The following is a 13,818-nucleotide window of genomic DNA, read 5'->3' as shown; positions in this document are numbered from 1 at the left end:
AAGTAAAAACATGAAATAAGGTAATAGAAAAAATGTAACTTATTTCCTTCACCTGCACAATTTCGACGTTCGGGAATTTGAGGATAGATTTTTAAAATATGAGTATGGATAGTTGAGACGATAGGTTTTTAAAATAATAATAAAAATAAGTATTAATGATTTAAATTTGATCTAAATTTCAGCTCCCTCTCACTTATAAGGTCTATTATTAGATTAAAAACAAAAAGCCAGTTTCAATGTAAACAGTCACTCCAAATCGATGCCAATATATGCATAATGCATCACCGTTATAAAGACACACCATCCGATTCGGCCCGTTTGTACTGTGCATTTTGTTCCAATATTTATAGGTCGAAGTGTAAAAATTTGTGGGCAATTACTGCAATACACAACCTTTAAACCCAATTCTAGTTGGATAACATTTCCATTTGGGTTTTGTTCAGTTTATGTCTAATCCATTTGGTTTCACTAACTGGGCTTAAATGAATGCTTCTAGATACTATTTCTCTTATGTTCCGCCTTCACCTTCTTATGCATCTTGTATAAGCAACAATTGTTCATTGATTATATAAATTAGACCACTCTTACAGGATAACTCGAGTGGTGAGAGCTTGGAAGATGAATGCAAAATATCATATTTAGATTCCTGACACTTGAAAATTCCCCCATCCCCCTCTCCCCTAATGGCAAAAAATAAATTATATATATATAAAAGTTATTGACTGATAGAAATTTTTTTAAATTATTTTTAGAGAGGAAAAAAAAAGAATTTGAAAAATCAACAAAGATATATATAAAAAAAATGAATCGTTGATAATAAAATTTCAAATTAGAAAAACTAAAAAATATGAACCTAAAAAAATTTATAAAATTTGTTCCTCTTATTTAAAAAATTTCAAAAAAAATAATAATCATCACATAAGTCTTTTCTTATATCTCATTTCTTTCAAAATTTAACTCTCAAACAAAGTTTAAATCTATTATCATTTTAATAATAATAATTTATTTTTTAATATTTGTTTTACGTGGAATTTTGTTACAGTACTTTCAAAATATTAGCTAAAAAAAAAACTAAATAATTTTTTATTAAAAATCATATTAAATTTCATTAAAAAAATTAATAACTATGTATCTAAGATAAACTCTAAAAGCTGATGCATTTTTCATCTTTTAGATACGATTCATCACATCACATTCATTCCATTCCATGCATCTTTCACTTCTTTTTCTCAGTAAACGTGTACAGCTTGAAGGGACGGTAAGAAAATATTCTTCCCCAAAACAAAAGGAATGACGAACAAGACTAAACGAAGGGAAAAGGGACACATGAGAAAGGAATTGCAAAATCGAATTTCATTCCTGGGGGCACTTGCAGCATGTGCGGACAAAAAGGTTATTGTGGTCCAAAATTTACATTGGGAAAAGACAAAAAAGACTTGCTTACATGTTTTTGTCCAATAGCATCACGTGATACCCAACGGTTACACGTTCCTAAGGAACCGAGGCAAACACGCAGCAAAGAGTGCAACAAGTGGGACCCCCTTCACTTAGAAGCATAAAGAATCAGAATGATCACAAGCGCAGTCCAAAACAACGTCAACGGCGAAGATGAAGCCTGGCTAAGGCTCTTCTCGAACTGCAGCGAATTAACGGCCAAGGGCATGTTCTCCTGATCCGGACTACACTTCGATTCGTGAGGATGAGCACTGTACATTACTGCTCGCAACACCGCCGAAACGGTTGGTATGTACGCCGTTTTGTTCCTTCCTAAAAGCCACGTCAGCGCCATTAGCTGGCAGTCCCGGTTGAATATCTTCCTAGCCCTGTCACTCTCATCCTCCTTCTTGTGCCCTTTTATCTGTGTATTCAAAACAGCAAATTATCAAAAACCAAAATTGCCTTAGACCCAACTGTAGCCAATGTAAATGTAAAAGTTAATTTAATGCATAATCCCATTGCTACTTGCTAGACTAGACCTAGGTTCTACATGTACGCGCCCACCATAACTGGCAATGCCACACGCACATGGCAGTGTCATTTTCGCATGTCAATCCATTATTAAGAAGAATTGGTTGGCTTTGGAAAAAAAAAACACACTAGCATACTTCCGGCCAATTAATTAGACCCACATTGGTATATCCTTAACTTTAATTTCGATATTTTTAATGTAGTTCGAGCATGTGTCAAAAAGTTAAAAATTAAAATATTTATTATTTAATAAATGATTTTGTAAAATAATTTTAAATATTAAATATAATATACTTAATGTGCCTTACGCACTTTAGAAAAATGGTTTTAATTTTAACATTAGATGAAAATGGGTAACCTTTTGTAGGGCGCCAAGGCATTGGGTGCAACCAGCATAAGAAGCGTTACGGCAATTCTTCTCCAAGTTTCGAACAGCAGCGGTAGGGGTAGCGTTGTGAGCGCCAGAAGCGTTTCGAAACGCGGTGTCGTTAAACGCGTTAGGGCAACTGAGGGAGCTTAATTGGTGGAGCCTGATGCCGCAGAAACAGAGTATGGCGTCGCAGCTCGCGTTCGGCTGCGGGATTCGAATGCTCCGATTCCGAAGCGAGTCAAGGAGCGAGTTCACGCACTTCTGCGAATCGTCCGGCATCATGGGAAGGTCGGCGGAGGCTGGCGGCGCCTCAGCGGAGACTTGGAGAGCCGTTCGCGCGTGAGCCGCGAAGAGCCATGCGGCGAGGACGGGACAGCAGCGGCTTCGGTCGAGGGTGTTGGAGCAGGCGGTGTTGACTCCGCCGAAGAGTTCGTTGGAGAGGTCGAGGCGACAGATTTGGGTTTGGGTTGGGGTGGGATATGAAGGGACGGTGGAGTCGCTGGGTTGTAGGAGTTGCGGAACAGTGTTTGATATTGATGCAAAGAGAAGGACGAACGCGAGAATGGGAGTGAATGGTTGCATTTTGAGTGTGTTGAAGAAATGTTGAGGAAAGGGAAGAGATTGTGTGAGGAAAAAGAGATAAGAAAAATAGTATTTGAGGGAGGATAGTGAGATTAGGGCAGAAAGGGTAGGAGACTGGTTACTGGATATGGTGCAAAAGTGCTGAAGAAAAAGTATTTCATAGAACTTGGCAGCTTGTGTTGTCCTTTTCACTTTTTCGTTCTGCTTTTTTTTTCTTCTCTGTTACTGTTACTGTTCCTTTTTTTTTTTTTTTTCCTTTCTCATCATATTTTATTGAATTCTATTATTTTGGCAGGCGTGGGATTTACGATCTGATTAAGTGATTAACCAGTTTGCAGGCTAAGAATTTTAAAGTTAAAATTGTTTGTTAAAAAATTTAACTAATATATCATTTTGTGATTAAAGAAAAACTATCCTCGCTTCCCTTATCCTAACAATCTTTAAAGGAAATGACGTCATGTTAATCTCTAAACCCCAATTATTCTTTCATTTCTTTATTCATCTTCTTAGAGGTGGAGGAATCTTGAAGAAGTACTCTGGAGAGACTGGATTCTGATTTGTAAACAGTGGTGTTCGCACATTGGAATTTTTTTTTGATGTTTTAAAGTATATTTTTAAGATGTATAAAAGATAATTATATAATATTAAATTTGAAAGATTTAAATAAGGAGGCTCTTTTTTTTTTTTTTTGATAGGCAAATAAGGAGGCTCTTTATGTATAAAACGATGAATAGGTGGGTTTATCCTATCATCACGTTATCATTACAAGAACAGAATCTATTACATTGGTCAGAGAAATGATACACAGAAGAAGCCTCCCACTCCCTGGTCTCTTGAAATCATTTTGCAATGAAGGGACCGGAGTCGTAGGTTGGTGGGACACTCAAATTTTGTTTGGGTTAAAAATTCAGATGTACCCCACTTTGGATTTTCACCTTTTAACAGAGCAACTATGGCTCTACCTATCACGCAACTCCTTAGATATCTCCTATTACTTCTCATCCTTTTTTTGTATTTTCCTTTTAATTCTTAAATTCCAGATATGGTTGCAAGTACCCTCCCCTACACCGAAAAAAAAAAAGAAGGATTATATATAGATATACACGAAAAATTAAATTATTAGACTTGTTTTCATCGATATATACATTTTATCTAATTTAAATTTAAAACTTATATACTATCGATGTGCCATATTAATTATTTTTTATTATAATAAATATATAAAATTAATATTATTTATTTGAATTTTATTAAAAAAATTTATATAAATTATAAGTAGCTCAGTATTATTTAAACAAATTTTTAAATTTAAGTTTTTATGTGATTCAAGTCAAATTTAGATTAAATTATATGAAAAAAAATTATACTAATTGAATCGAATTTAAATTAAACTAGATAAAAAAAAAAATTCTACACCAACAGAATAAGTCTGAGGATTAATATTTCCTTTTCGGTTAATATACATATCAAAGAAGAGAAAAAAATGAGTAAGATATTATATTTCCGATATTGTAGATTTGCATCCTTTCTTTTCATTTCTTTGGCTGAGTTGCATCTTTCCTTTTGTTTATAACACTGAAACAATTATATTTTTATATACCGATTAAGTTTTTATATATTTAAAATTCTATTTTACAAGATAATTAGCTTTTTTTTTTGGATAGATGTAGGCGTAGTCTTTTTCCAGTATACTTTTTGGTCGTGACAACTCTTTTTTTTTTTTCATTGTTGCATATGAACAATGAACAAGTTCATTGGGCCTAACAATATTATTTCTACGGATAAAGGAAACATTTCCTACTGCTCCCACTTTTTCTTTTTTTCTGTTCACTGAATGCTAATTCCCAGATCCGTTTGAAAGACTTTAACTCTTTGACCAAAAAATAGTAAACTAGCATATCTATTTAACCAGGGATTAGTAAAAACATCATTAGTATATACTACTAGTGAGTTTTTCTTATATACTGTGAGTCTGTAAGGATATTTTTAAACTTTTTTTAAAATATTATAAAATTATTTTTAAATTTAACAATTTTTAAAAAATAAATATTTTAATCAGTAATAATAAATGTTATTATATTCAATAAGACTAAATTAAGAAAATAAAAATTTAAAATTTAAACTAAGATTAAATTTTAAAAATTAAATACTTAATATAGAAGAAATCATATGTCATAATGAAAAAAAGCTCTTCAAAATATTTTTTGTTTAAGAATGATAATTCATACTTTATATATAAAGGTTACAGGTAGATTAACATTATTACTTTATAAATTTTAACCTTAAATTATCTATTATGCAAATATTACACCAAAGCTTTTAATAATATCTTGGTGCATCCCACCTAAGAATGAAAATAAATTAAGTTAAGTTTCACAAAGTTTAAGACTTATTTATTTTTCAAAATTAAAGGAAGGGCGGTCCATTCAATGACATAAACCTTTTTTATAAACCTATATTTTTTAAAATAATTAAATTAACCTAAAAACTCATTTAATAATAGACTAATCAATATGTAATTTTAAAATATAATAGTACAAATTCAATATAATTATTAGCAGCATTTGCTTAAATAAACTAAGTTGTTAAGTTTTTTAATGGCTTAAAATATAACTTTTCTAATTATTTAAACATATAAAATATTTTTTTATAGTGTTGGTATTTCTTTTATAGGAACTAATCTAATTCAAGACACACAAGAATATTATATGTTTAGCAATCAATTAAGAAATTAATAATTGAAATATTATTAACTTTATAATTTATTTTACTAGGACATATTTTATTACAATCCTAATCATTAATTTTCAAATTAATGACATTACTGTACTCAAATTCCTTACTTTCCAAGTCAAGTTATATAAAATTGTAATACAACAGTGGTGTAGTGTTTATTTTCCCACAACGTTTTCATCAATTTCGATCCATCAGCTGATGATAATTCTACAACAGTTCCTTTCAAGTTCAGAAAGCATTCATCAATGTATGTGCTGCAACTTAGAGAAGATAATTGGGACCAATTAAGATTTTACAACTTTAAATCTTGTTAAAACGATGAAACATCTTATTATTTTTATTATTTTAATTTTTTGGTTATCTGCTTCATTTTGCCTCAACAAATAAATTTTGCCAACCTTTTTTTTTTTTTTTTTTCCTGCAACTATATATATGAATACCGCAATAATATTACTGTTCATTGATAGTTTTCATCTTTATTTATCTCTTTCTTCATGTTATATTATATACATATATATCACGTCTTTTTTTTTTTATCTATTTCTATCTCTTTCAAAGTACATAGATATTCTACGAAAAATTTACCAAACATTTTCTTTTTTCTAGCAATAAGACTCACCAGTTTGGATTATTCATTTATGAATTATCATTAATCAGTTATTTAGAAAAACTCTTTAAATTATTAAATACATTAATTATGAAAATTATTAATTTAATAATAACATTTGACTAATATTATAGAATTGCAATAGAGATTTTGTTTTGATGATTGGGCATAGTTACACCACTTATGTAAAGAGTGTGGAAAGATCCTATTCTCATCTCATGTGGTTATTATTATTTTTATTCATCACTTTTATAACGTGTGTGTAAAGCTGTAATCATTATATCTCGATGGTCATTCTCACATTATTTATATATTACCACCTTATTTTTAAAGGGTGTTGAAGAAAGATGAATCTCTCTCTGATCCATCGTATATAATTCTAGTCTTGATTCTCTCCTTAATTCAAGATAGAACAATGAGCATGTTATAATATGGATTTATGTAAAATTTTTCTAAAAAGATAATTAGGACATATTTTCGTAACCATCTTAACAGAGGCCTACACACGAGGAAGAAATGGATTTCTTTAAAAAGTTTTAAAGTCCCGTTTATGATTTGACCTATTTACAGCTCAGGTTGAAAAGTAAAGGCATTGCAGCTTACATAGTTCCCACCTTCGGTGTAAATATAATGGATACAACATTTTTAAAGTAAATTTGTTTGTAAAGTGAAACAAAATTACTATCGATTTAATTGAATGTACATAACAATATTAACTTATAAAAATATAAGAATAGATAATCTACAACTTTTTTCGCATTATAGAAAAATTTACTTTAAAGGAACTTTTTCCTAATACATTTGTTGTCCTCACGTTTTTTATTCCCTTTTCTTTTTTGTAGAAGACAATTTTTTTTTCCTCCTATCAAATTCCTCAGTTTTCCTACAAGGAACAGAGAGTAAATAATTTAGTTGAAAAATCCATATCGTATTGAATGTGTTACATCTTGCTAGAAAGAAAGTGCCAATGGAGCAACTCCCACAATTTCATTTCCTTCTTGTGTAATAATATGGAGAAAAAACAAAGAGAGTAAACCAATTTGTCATCGAAGAAAACGTTGCCATTCAATTACGCTCAAACAAAATTTAATAATAATGGAAACAAAGGTCAATTCAACTACTTCGTCTGCTTTTGAAAGGAGATGATGGGGTTAATGTGGTGAAGGTTTCTTTCACACCTTTCGGAGGAAAGCCACATCGAATCTAGCTTTTATGGTTCTCTAGTTTGTTGATTAAAGAATGTGATTATAAAGCAAAGCATGTCTAGGACTCAGGAGTATGGACAAGGGTGCACTTTTGGGCTCTACCGAGAAAGCACCATATTTCAATTTTCAAACAGCTCAAGTCTTATTGAGTGGTGGTAGAAGGAAGAGAAGTGAAATATATGAAGACGACTTTCTCAAACCTAACGTCTCTTGCTGTGGAAAATGCACCTTCGAATATACATAAGTTATAACCAGTTAGATATAAATTAAATAAAAAATTTAAATTAAGTACAAACGTTTTTCTACTTATATCAATGTGAGAAGATTTGACATATATAATTGAATACTAAACCATATAATAGAATCTAATAGCATTTCATGAGGTGCCCCTTCGAAGGTGATGTAAAGTTGGATCTGCGAGTCCTCATAAACTTAACCAAACAATTGGATCACTTACCTGATAGAATCGATTTTATTAGAATTGAAAAAATACGATGCTTGAAAACTGTATAAACAATATCGTGATCGTTTATTTTGTTTTCAGAATCGATTCGCGCTGCACGAACGGAAAAGCGAACGGGTTAAGTGTGTTTTATTGTACATTTGTAAAATTGAGTTTTTAAATATATTAGTTAACACAAAATTTTGTTCACATATTTAAACGTAATTTTAAAATATTTTATTGTAATCCAAATGCATACTTAGGTTAATTCCAAGTTGCGATTCTAAAACTAAAATTATGAAGATGATGTAATTCCACCGTATAAGATGCGTCAGAAGCCTTAAGCTGGGAAAACTTCTGTAGCCCACTTTTCCTTTTAAGTCCAAAGGAACTTTACATCAAGACACAAAAACAAGTGGGGCAGATTAACATCGTGTTTGAATGAACGTTAATTTGAATTTGTAAAACTATTTTTATTAAAAATTAGTTAATGTGACATAATTTAAGTTTATAACCTTTTTATTAAAATTTTTTATAATAATATTCAATATGATATTTTAATTAAAGTTAAATTTTTACGTAAAAATTATAATTTGAGTTTTTAAAAAAATAATTTTATTTAAGAATCATTAAATATATATATATTTTTTATAAAATCACATTATAATAAATCGACATAATTACATAAGAATTCAACTTGAAAATAAACATATTTAGTTTGGATAAATTTATATAAAAATACATAAAAAAATAGAAAGTAAAATAACTAAATTGATTAATTTATACAGTTTATGTTTTGAAAAAATTGATTAATTAAAAAAAAGCAAAAGTGAGAGTTAATTTTAACTTATAAAAAATATTTTATTTATTTATTTTAATCTATTATAAGTAATTATTGAAAGTTAATCTAAATCGAGTTTAACTTTATTATTTAGTGTCATGCTCTCGGCTATCTTTTTAGGGTCCAAGTAGAATTGGCAAAATGAGTCGATCTAATTGGAATAGGCCGAACACACCTCATAAAATGCAGAATTTGAGTTTTAAATATTGAGTCAAATTAAATTATAACCCTTTGAACTCGATCTGATTATGTTCAATGCAAATTAAATCTACAAAAATCTGCAAAAAAACAAGTTTTATTTGTTCTGAATATTATTTTTGTGAGCCTAAATTATATCGGAGATTTTTTAACCTGACCCATTATAGCTCACTATTCACCATGGGCAGTTCAAATGCGTTTAGTAACCCGTTTTGCTGTCTCTATTTCTAAGTCCCTGGTATTCTCTCAAAAAATGAGGAAAAATTCACCAATCTGCAAGCATTGAAATTAAGGTCTAGTCACATTGCAACCGATGGACATGGGACTCTATTGCTTCTTTTTCTTATTTTCAAGATAGAAGTTTGCTTTTTGGACTTGGGGGGAACGCGCACACACAAAAGACATAAGTCAATATATACAGATCAACTCTATCACAGTGTCATAAATGACGTGTTCCTCTGTTTCTAGAAAATTAATCCACACAAGGTATAATAATTCATCCATGCATCACAGGATTAATGCCTCCTCTTTTGCGGAAGATGCTTTCCGTGTTTGAAACCTTTCCAACAGCAACAACAGAGAAAATTACTTGTAACGCTTTTAATTTCAACTCTGTAAAGGTGATATTTCTATTGTGTGTAAGGAACAAATCCACCATCTCATCAAAATATGAAAGTAAACCAATTTGTACGAGAAGTAAAAGATACCGTATATAATGCAGTCGTCTAGGAAATGAGTTGTATATATCAAGCTATGGACACAAATGCGCCAACAATATCGTCTACTATATCTAAAGTACAAGGGGTTGAATTAATGAGGAGAGGTAGAGGTTCGTTTCCCACTTCATCGAGGAGACAAATCTTATATGTTTTTTTTTTTCATAGAAGTTGGCACGTAAAGACAAGGGAACACTTTTGAGATCCGAATATCGTCAAAAGGATAAACATTCAAATGAAAGTGTTTTAGTGGTGAACGTGTCTGGTTATTCAATTATTCAACTTTTTGTGTGGGCGGTGGAGGGTAGCAAACAAAGGGGAGGGAGAAGAGAACATGATAAGCCGAAAGATGATCAGTGGCTATCACGAGATCAGATAAAGCACGATGGAATTACTGTGTGTTTTGGTTTGTTCAATTATCATGTTCTAGAAATTCTGGTAATATACTCCTTCAAATATATTTTTTATTATAAATAAAATACACATGAATATTTTATCTGTAATTTAATAACTTTAGTACATAATTTTATAATTTTTAGTAAAACTTAATCAATAAATAAAAATATATTAAATAATGTGCTCAAGAATGTGTTCTTAAATGTTTAAGACTTCAAAGTTTCACATGCATTTAGCAATTTGGCATTTGACGGAAAACGAAATTAAGTGGAAATGAGAGCGTTCATCACAGATTCTTCAATCTCTGTCGACTATATAATTCTTTTCTTTGTTAATGCGTTCAACATTTTGTGAGTTGCTTTCTTTAAATTTAGAATAATAATAAATCTTCTGAGTAATCCTCCTTTTATTAAAATATATTTATTATATATATATATATATATATATATATATATATATATATATATATATACCTCTAATTTTTCATTTTGTATCAAGGTCCGATAATATTTAAGTAAATTTGCATGATTTAGTCTTTGACGACTAATTTATGCCAGGTGACTAATTTGAAAAAATAATTTAAGAGACATTTAGAAGATTTTGTTTGGACTTATTAAAGTAGTTTATGATATTCTTATAAAAAAATTTGGATTTATTATTTTCATAAATTTTATATGCCAGTTTATGAAAAAATATTCATTTAATAAAAGTTTTAGAATAAGCAATTAATTGAATTATTTATTTAAACACAGTTTTAGTGATTTTTATATGACTTAACAATTCAGTGCAGTATATATATTTGAACTGTTATGATATGAATAGTGTCCTATAATAATTCAGCATATACTATTGAACTTCCGATGTTTCGTAGATTGTCAAAACTCTTTATCAGTAATTAACAGCCGCTTCTACTAACCTTTAAAGTTCATTATTTAGTTGAATCTATTTTATAAGTAAAAGTAATCAACCTGTTAGCGCATTAAAATTTTATTTTTTTCTTTTGCAATTACAAATATTTGAACTTAAGGGTTAAGTTGATTAAAGCTGCAGCAACGTTGTCAATGTTTTATTTTCAATTCATTATTCCCCATGACCCTAAGAAATTTTGTAGCTAGAGGCCTAATTTAAATTAGTTTCTCAATAATTTTTTAGAAAAGATAAAAATAAAGTAAATCAATTTTTTTTATAAATTAAATTTAGCATGTGTTTCTCTGCGTTATAAAAAATATTATCATTTAACTTTTCAAATATGAGATACATAAATTAATTTAAATTTTTTTAAAAAATATTTGTTTATTTTTGCTATTATAGTTTATTCAGACTGCACCATATATAGTCAAACTAAACTAAACTTCACACAAAAATGTAACAATAGAAAGCATTCAAAAGAAAGATATTGGTAAAAGTTACAAAGACTTCGTGTCATCAACAAAAACAAATTGACAACTATAAAGCAAAAATGGAAACAACCCCATCGACTACAAAATTATGTATGACAAAAATATTTAAATAACAATTAGAATAATATTAAATGCAAATTAAGCAGCAGTTTACAAACGCCATCTCGTTCAGACACATATTTACAAGAAGTCATTAATGTCCAGACTCTCTGGAATTTCTAACTTGAATACATCGCTGCAATAGGTGTCCCTCTCTTCCTCCGTGTTGCTATTTACATACGTAGATGAAGAATTTAATGGGGTTGGGGTAGATAAAGGCGTAGAAAGAACTGATTCATAGCCCATGTTTTGGTTTGCATTATTTAAGTAATGTAACAATTCCGGGCTCTCTAGCAGATCAATTTGGTTTTGTTGAGCAAACAAATTCTCCCCAATATAGGAAGGAACCGAATTCTCTGGGGAACTTGATATGCCATTCAAGTTGTTGCTTTGAGTTGGTGTCTGAAACTGATTCATAAACTCTTGAGGCGCAACTTGGCTTTGTAGTTGACAATTCCCAGCATTGATTTGTTGTAGATTTTGTGAAACCATTTGTGATATGTTCTCATTCTTCAAAGATAACAAATTCACCAACGCTTGGGCACCCAATAAGCCTTGCATATTGAGAAGCGATGCGTTGCCTAACGCTGACCTTAAAATTGAGGACATGTCAAGTAGATCAAGGCGTGGAGCGTGCGTAACGGGGTCAATTCCCATTCTAAGTAGCCTCTTCCTAATGTGGGTGTTCCAATAGTTCTTTATTTCATTGTCGGTTCTTCCTGGCAGCCTTGCTGCTATAGCCGACCACCTAAATAATATGCATAAACAACATCGGTTATTATCTGTTTTAGCATTATAATATAACATAAGCATAACATTCTCCAATTTATAATAAAAGAGAAAATCAAACACGTACTTGTTTCCTAAGACACTGTGCAGCTGAATGATGGTCTCTTCTTCTTCAAAGGAGAACCTTCCTCTCTTGATATCCGGCCTTAGGTAATTAGTCCATCGAAGGCGGCAACTCTTGCCACATCTTTGTAGGCCTGAAAGTAAAACCAACCAATATACGTTAATAAGATTTTTCTAAATTTTACATTATTGATAAAATTTATATATAGTAAATTTGTATTAAAAATTATAAAATTCATTATAATTTGTTGTCTTGATATATCATAATTTTGAAAATGAAAAGATTTAAAAAATTGTAGTTAATATAGCCAATAATCAGTGAGCATACACAAATAAAACATATAATGAGTTGGGGAAGAGTATATAGAGAAGAGAAAATTACCAGCATTCTTGGGGAGGGTTCGCCAATTTCCTTGTCCATGGGTTTGAATGTAGTTGATGAGCATGAGATCCTCCTCGGGGGTCCATGGACCTTTCTTGAGTCCATTCTTGTCACAGCAAGGTGCTCTTCCCATTTTGGAAGCAAAAGATGAGTAGTAAAGTGATGAGGTGAATGGTTTCAAAAAGGGTAGCCGCAAAGTGCACTAAAACACGAAAGATAGAAAGAGGAAAGTGAAGTTTTGTTGGTTCTAACGCAAAGCTAGTCGACCTCTGCTTTTATAGCAGAAAAAAAAAAGAATAAGAAAGTGGGGCTGTTTGTTTGAAGTCAAAAGGATTTGGTGCCGCCCTTCTGCAAAGTATTTATCAACCATTTATACACATGACAGTAATCATACGCATATGTATTATTCTCAATGCGTACATACAGTATACTGAATAATCATTAAACTATTACTACACAATTAATACGCTTTTTCTGATATCGTTTTAAGGGTGATATTATTTTCATAACTATTGTCCATAATAAAACTATCTATACGGTCTTTTTTTTCCACTTTTGTCTGGATATCTAAACATAATTAAAATGATTTTCTTATTATTGTTGTTGTAATTACATAAACCTTTACTATATTTTAAAAATAAATGTTTATAAAAAAAGTAAGAAGATGAATTATTTTAAAAGTTATCTCATTCAAAATTTTCAAAAGTTAAAATGTATAAATTAATTTAAAACTATAAAAAAAATTAATTCATTTTATTTTTTATTTTTATAAATATTTATTAAAAATGATTGAAATTAACCTTTTTTATATTTTATTAGCCATATATAAAAAGGTTGCATACATCCAATATAAACGTAGCAGCTAAAATTTTCTTTATTTATAAGTCATGTGTTCTTTGATTTTGCTTCCTTTAAATGAAAAATTAGGGCTTCAACCCTAATTATACCTAAAGTGTAACAATAATTTGAATATAAATTTTTTTCCTAATTAGTAGACTTAATAAATAGAAGGAAAAAAATATAT

The 13,818-nt window shown here is 30.1% G+C and overlaps 2 protein-coding genes across 2 annotated transcripts; both read right to left on the bottom strand.

Moving 5' to 3' along the window:
• Window positions 1-1,543: 1,543 nt before the first annotated feature.
• LOC113855906 (uncharacterized GPI-anchored protein At4g28100-like) lies at window positions 1,544-2,920 on the bottom strand. Its single transcript, XM_027487537.1, has 2 exons — window positions 2,327-2,920; window positions 1,544-1,858 (listed from the first exon to the last, which is right to left on the bottom strand). The coding sequence occupies exons 1-2, from the start codon at window positions 2,918-2,920 to the stop codon at window positions 1,544-1,546; spliced, it is 909 nt and encodes a 302-aa protein (XP_027343338.1).
• Window positions 2,921-11,641: 8,721 nt separating this feature from the next.
• LOC113853685 (transcription factor MYB102-like) lies at window positions 11,642-12,927 on the bottom strand. The gene is made up of 3 exons (XM_027484203.1): window positions 12,795-12,927; window positions 12,417-12,546; window positions 11,642-12,308 (listed from the first exon to the last, which is right to left on the bottom strand). Exons 1-3 carry the CDS (start codon window positions 12,925-12,927, stop codon window positions 11,642-11,644), a joined length of 930 nt encoding a protein of 309 aa, XP_027340004.1.
• Window positions 12,928-13,818: the final 891 nt, after the last annotated feature.

Source organism: Abrus precatorius, unplaced genomic scaffold (genome assembly GCF_003935025.1).
Source record: "Abrus precatorius isolate BTA unplaced genomic scaffold, Abrus_2018 Scaffold11, whole genome shotgun sequence".
Lineage (NCBI taxonomy): Eukaryota > Viridiplantae > Streptophyta > Magnoliopsida > Fabales > Fabaceae > Abrus > Abrus precatorius.
This window is presented reverse-complemented; position numbering and strand designations above follow the sequence as displayed.

What these genes read in the sequence shown, in the direction of transcription:
- LOC113855906 (XM_027487537.1), bottom strand. Translation starts at nt 2,920, where the DNA reads ATGCAACCATTCACTCCCATTCTCGCGTTCGTCCTTCTCTTTGCATCA. An exon ending in GCCTTGGCGCCCTACAAAAG is followed by an intron (nt 1,859 to 2,326) that starts GTTACCCATTTT and finishes TTGAATACACAG; the next exon opens with ATAAAAGGGCACAAGAAGGA.
- LOC113853685 (XM_027484203.1), bottom strand. Translation starts at nt 12,927, where the DNA reads ATGGGAAGAGCACCTTGCTGTGACAAGAATGGACTCAAGAAAGGTCCA. An exon ending in AACCCTCCCCAAGAATGCTG is followed by an intron (nt 12,547 to 12,794) that starts GTAATTTTCTCT and finishes TTTTACTTTCAG; the next exon opens with GCCTACAAAGATGTGGCAAG. An exon ending in CACAGTGTCTTAGGAAACAA is followed by an intron (nt 12,309 to 12,416) that starts GTACGTGTTTGA and finishes CATATTATTTAG; the next exon opens with GTGGTCGGCTATAGCAGCAA.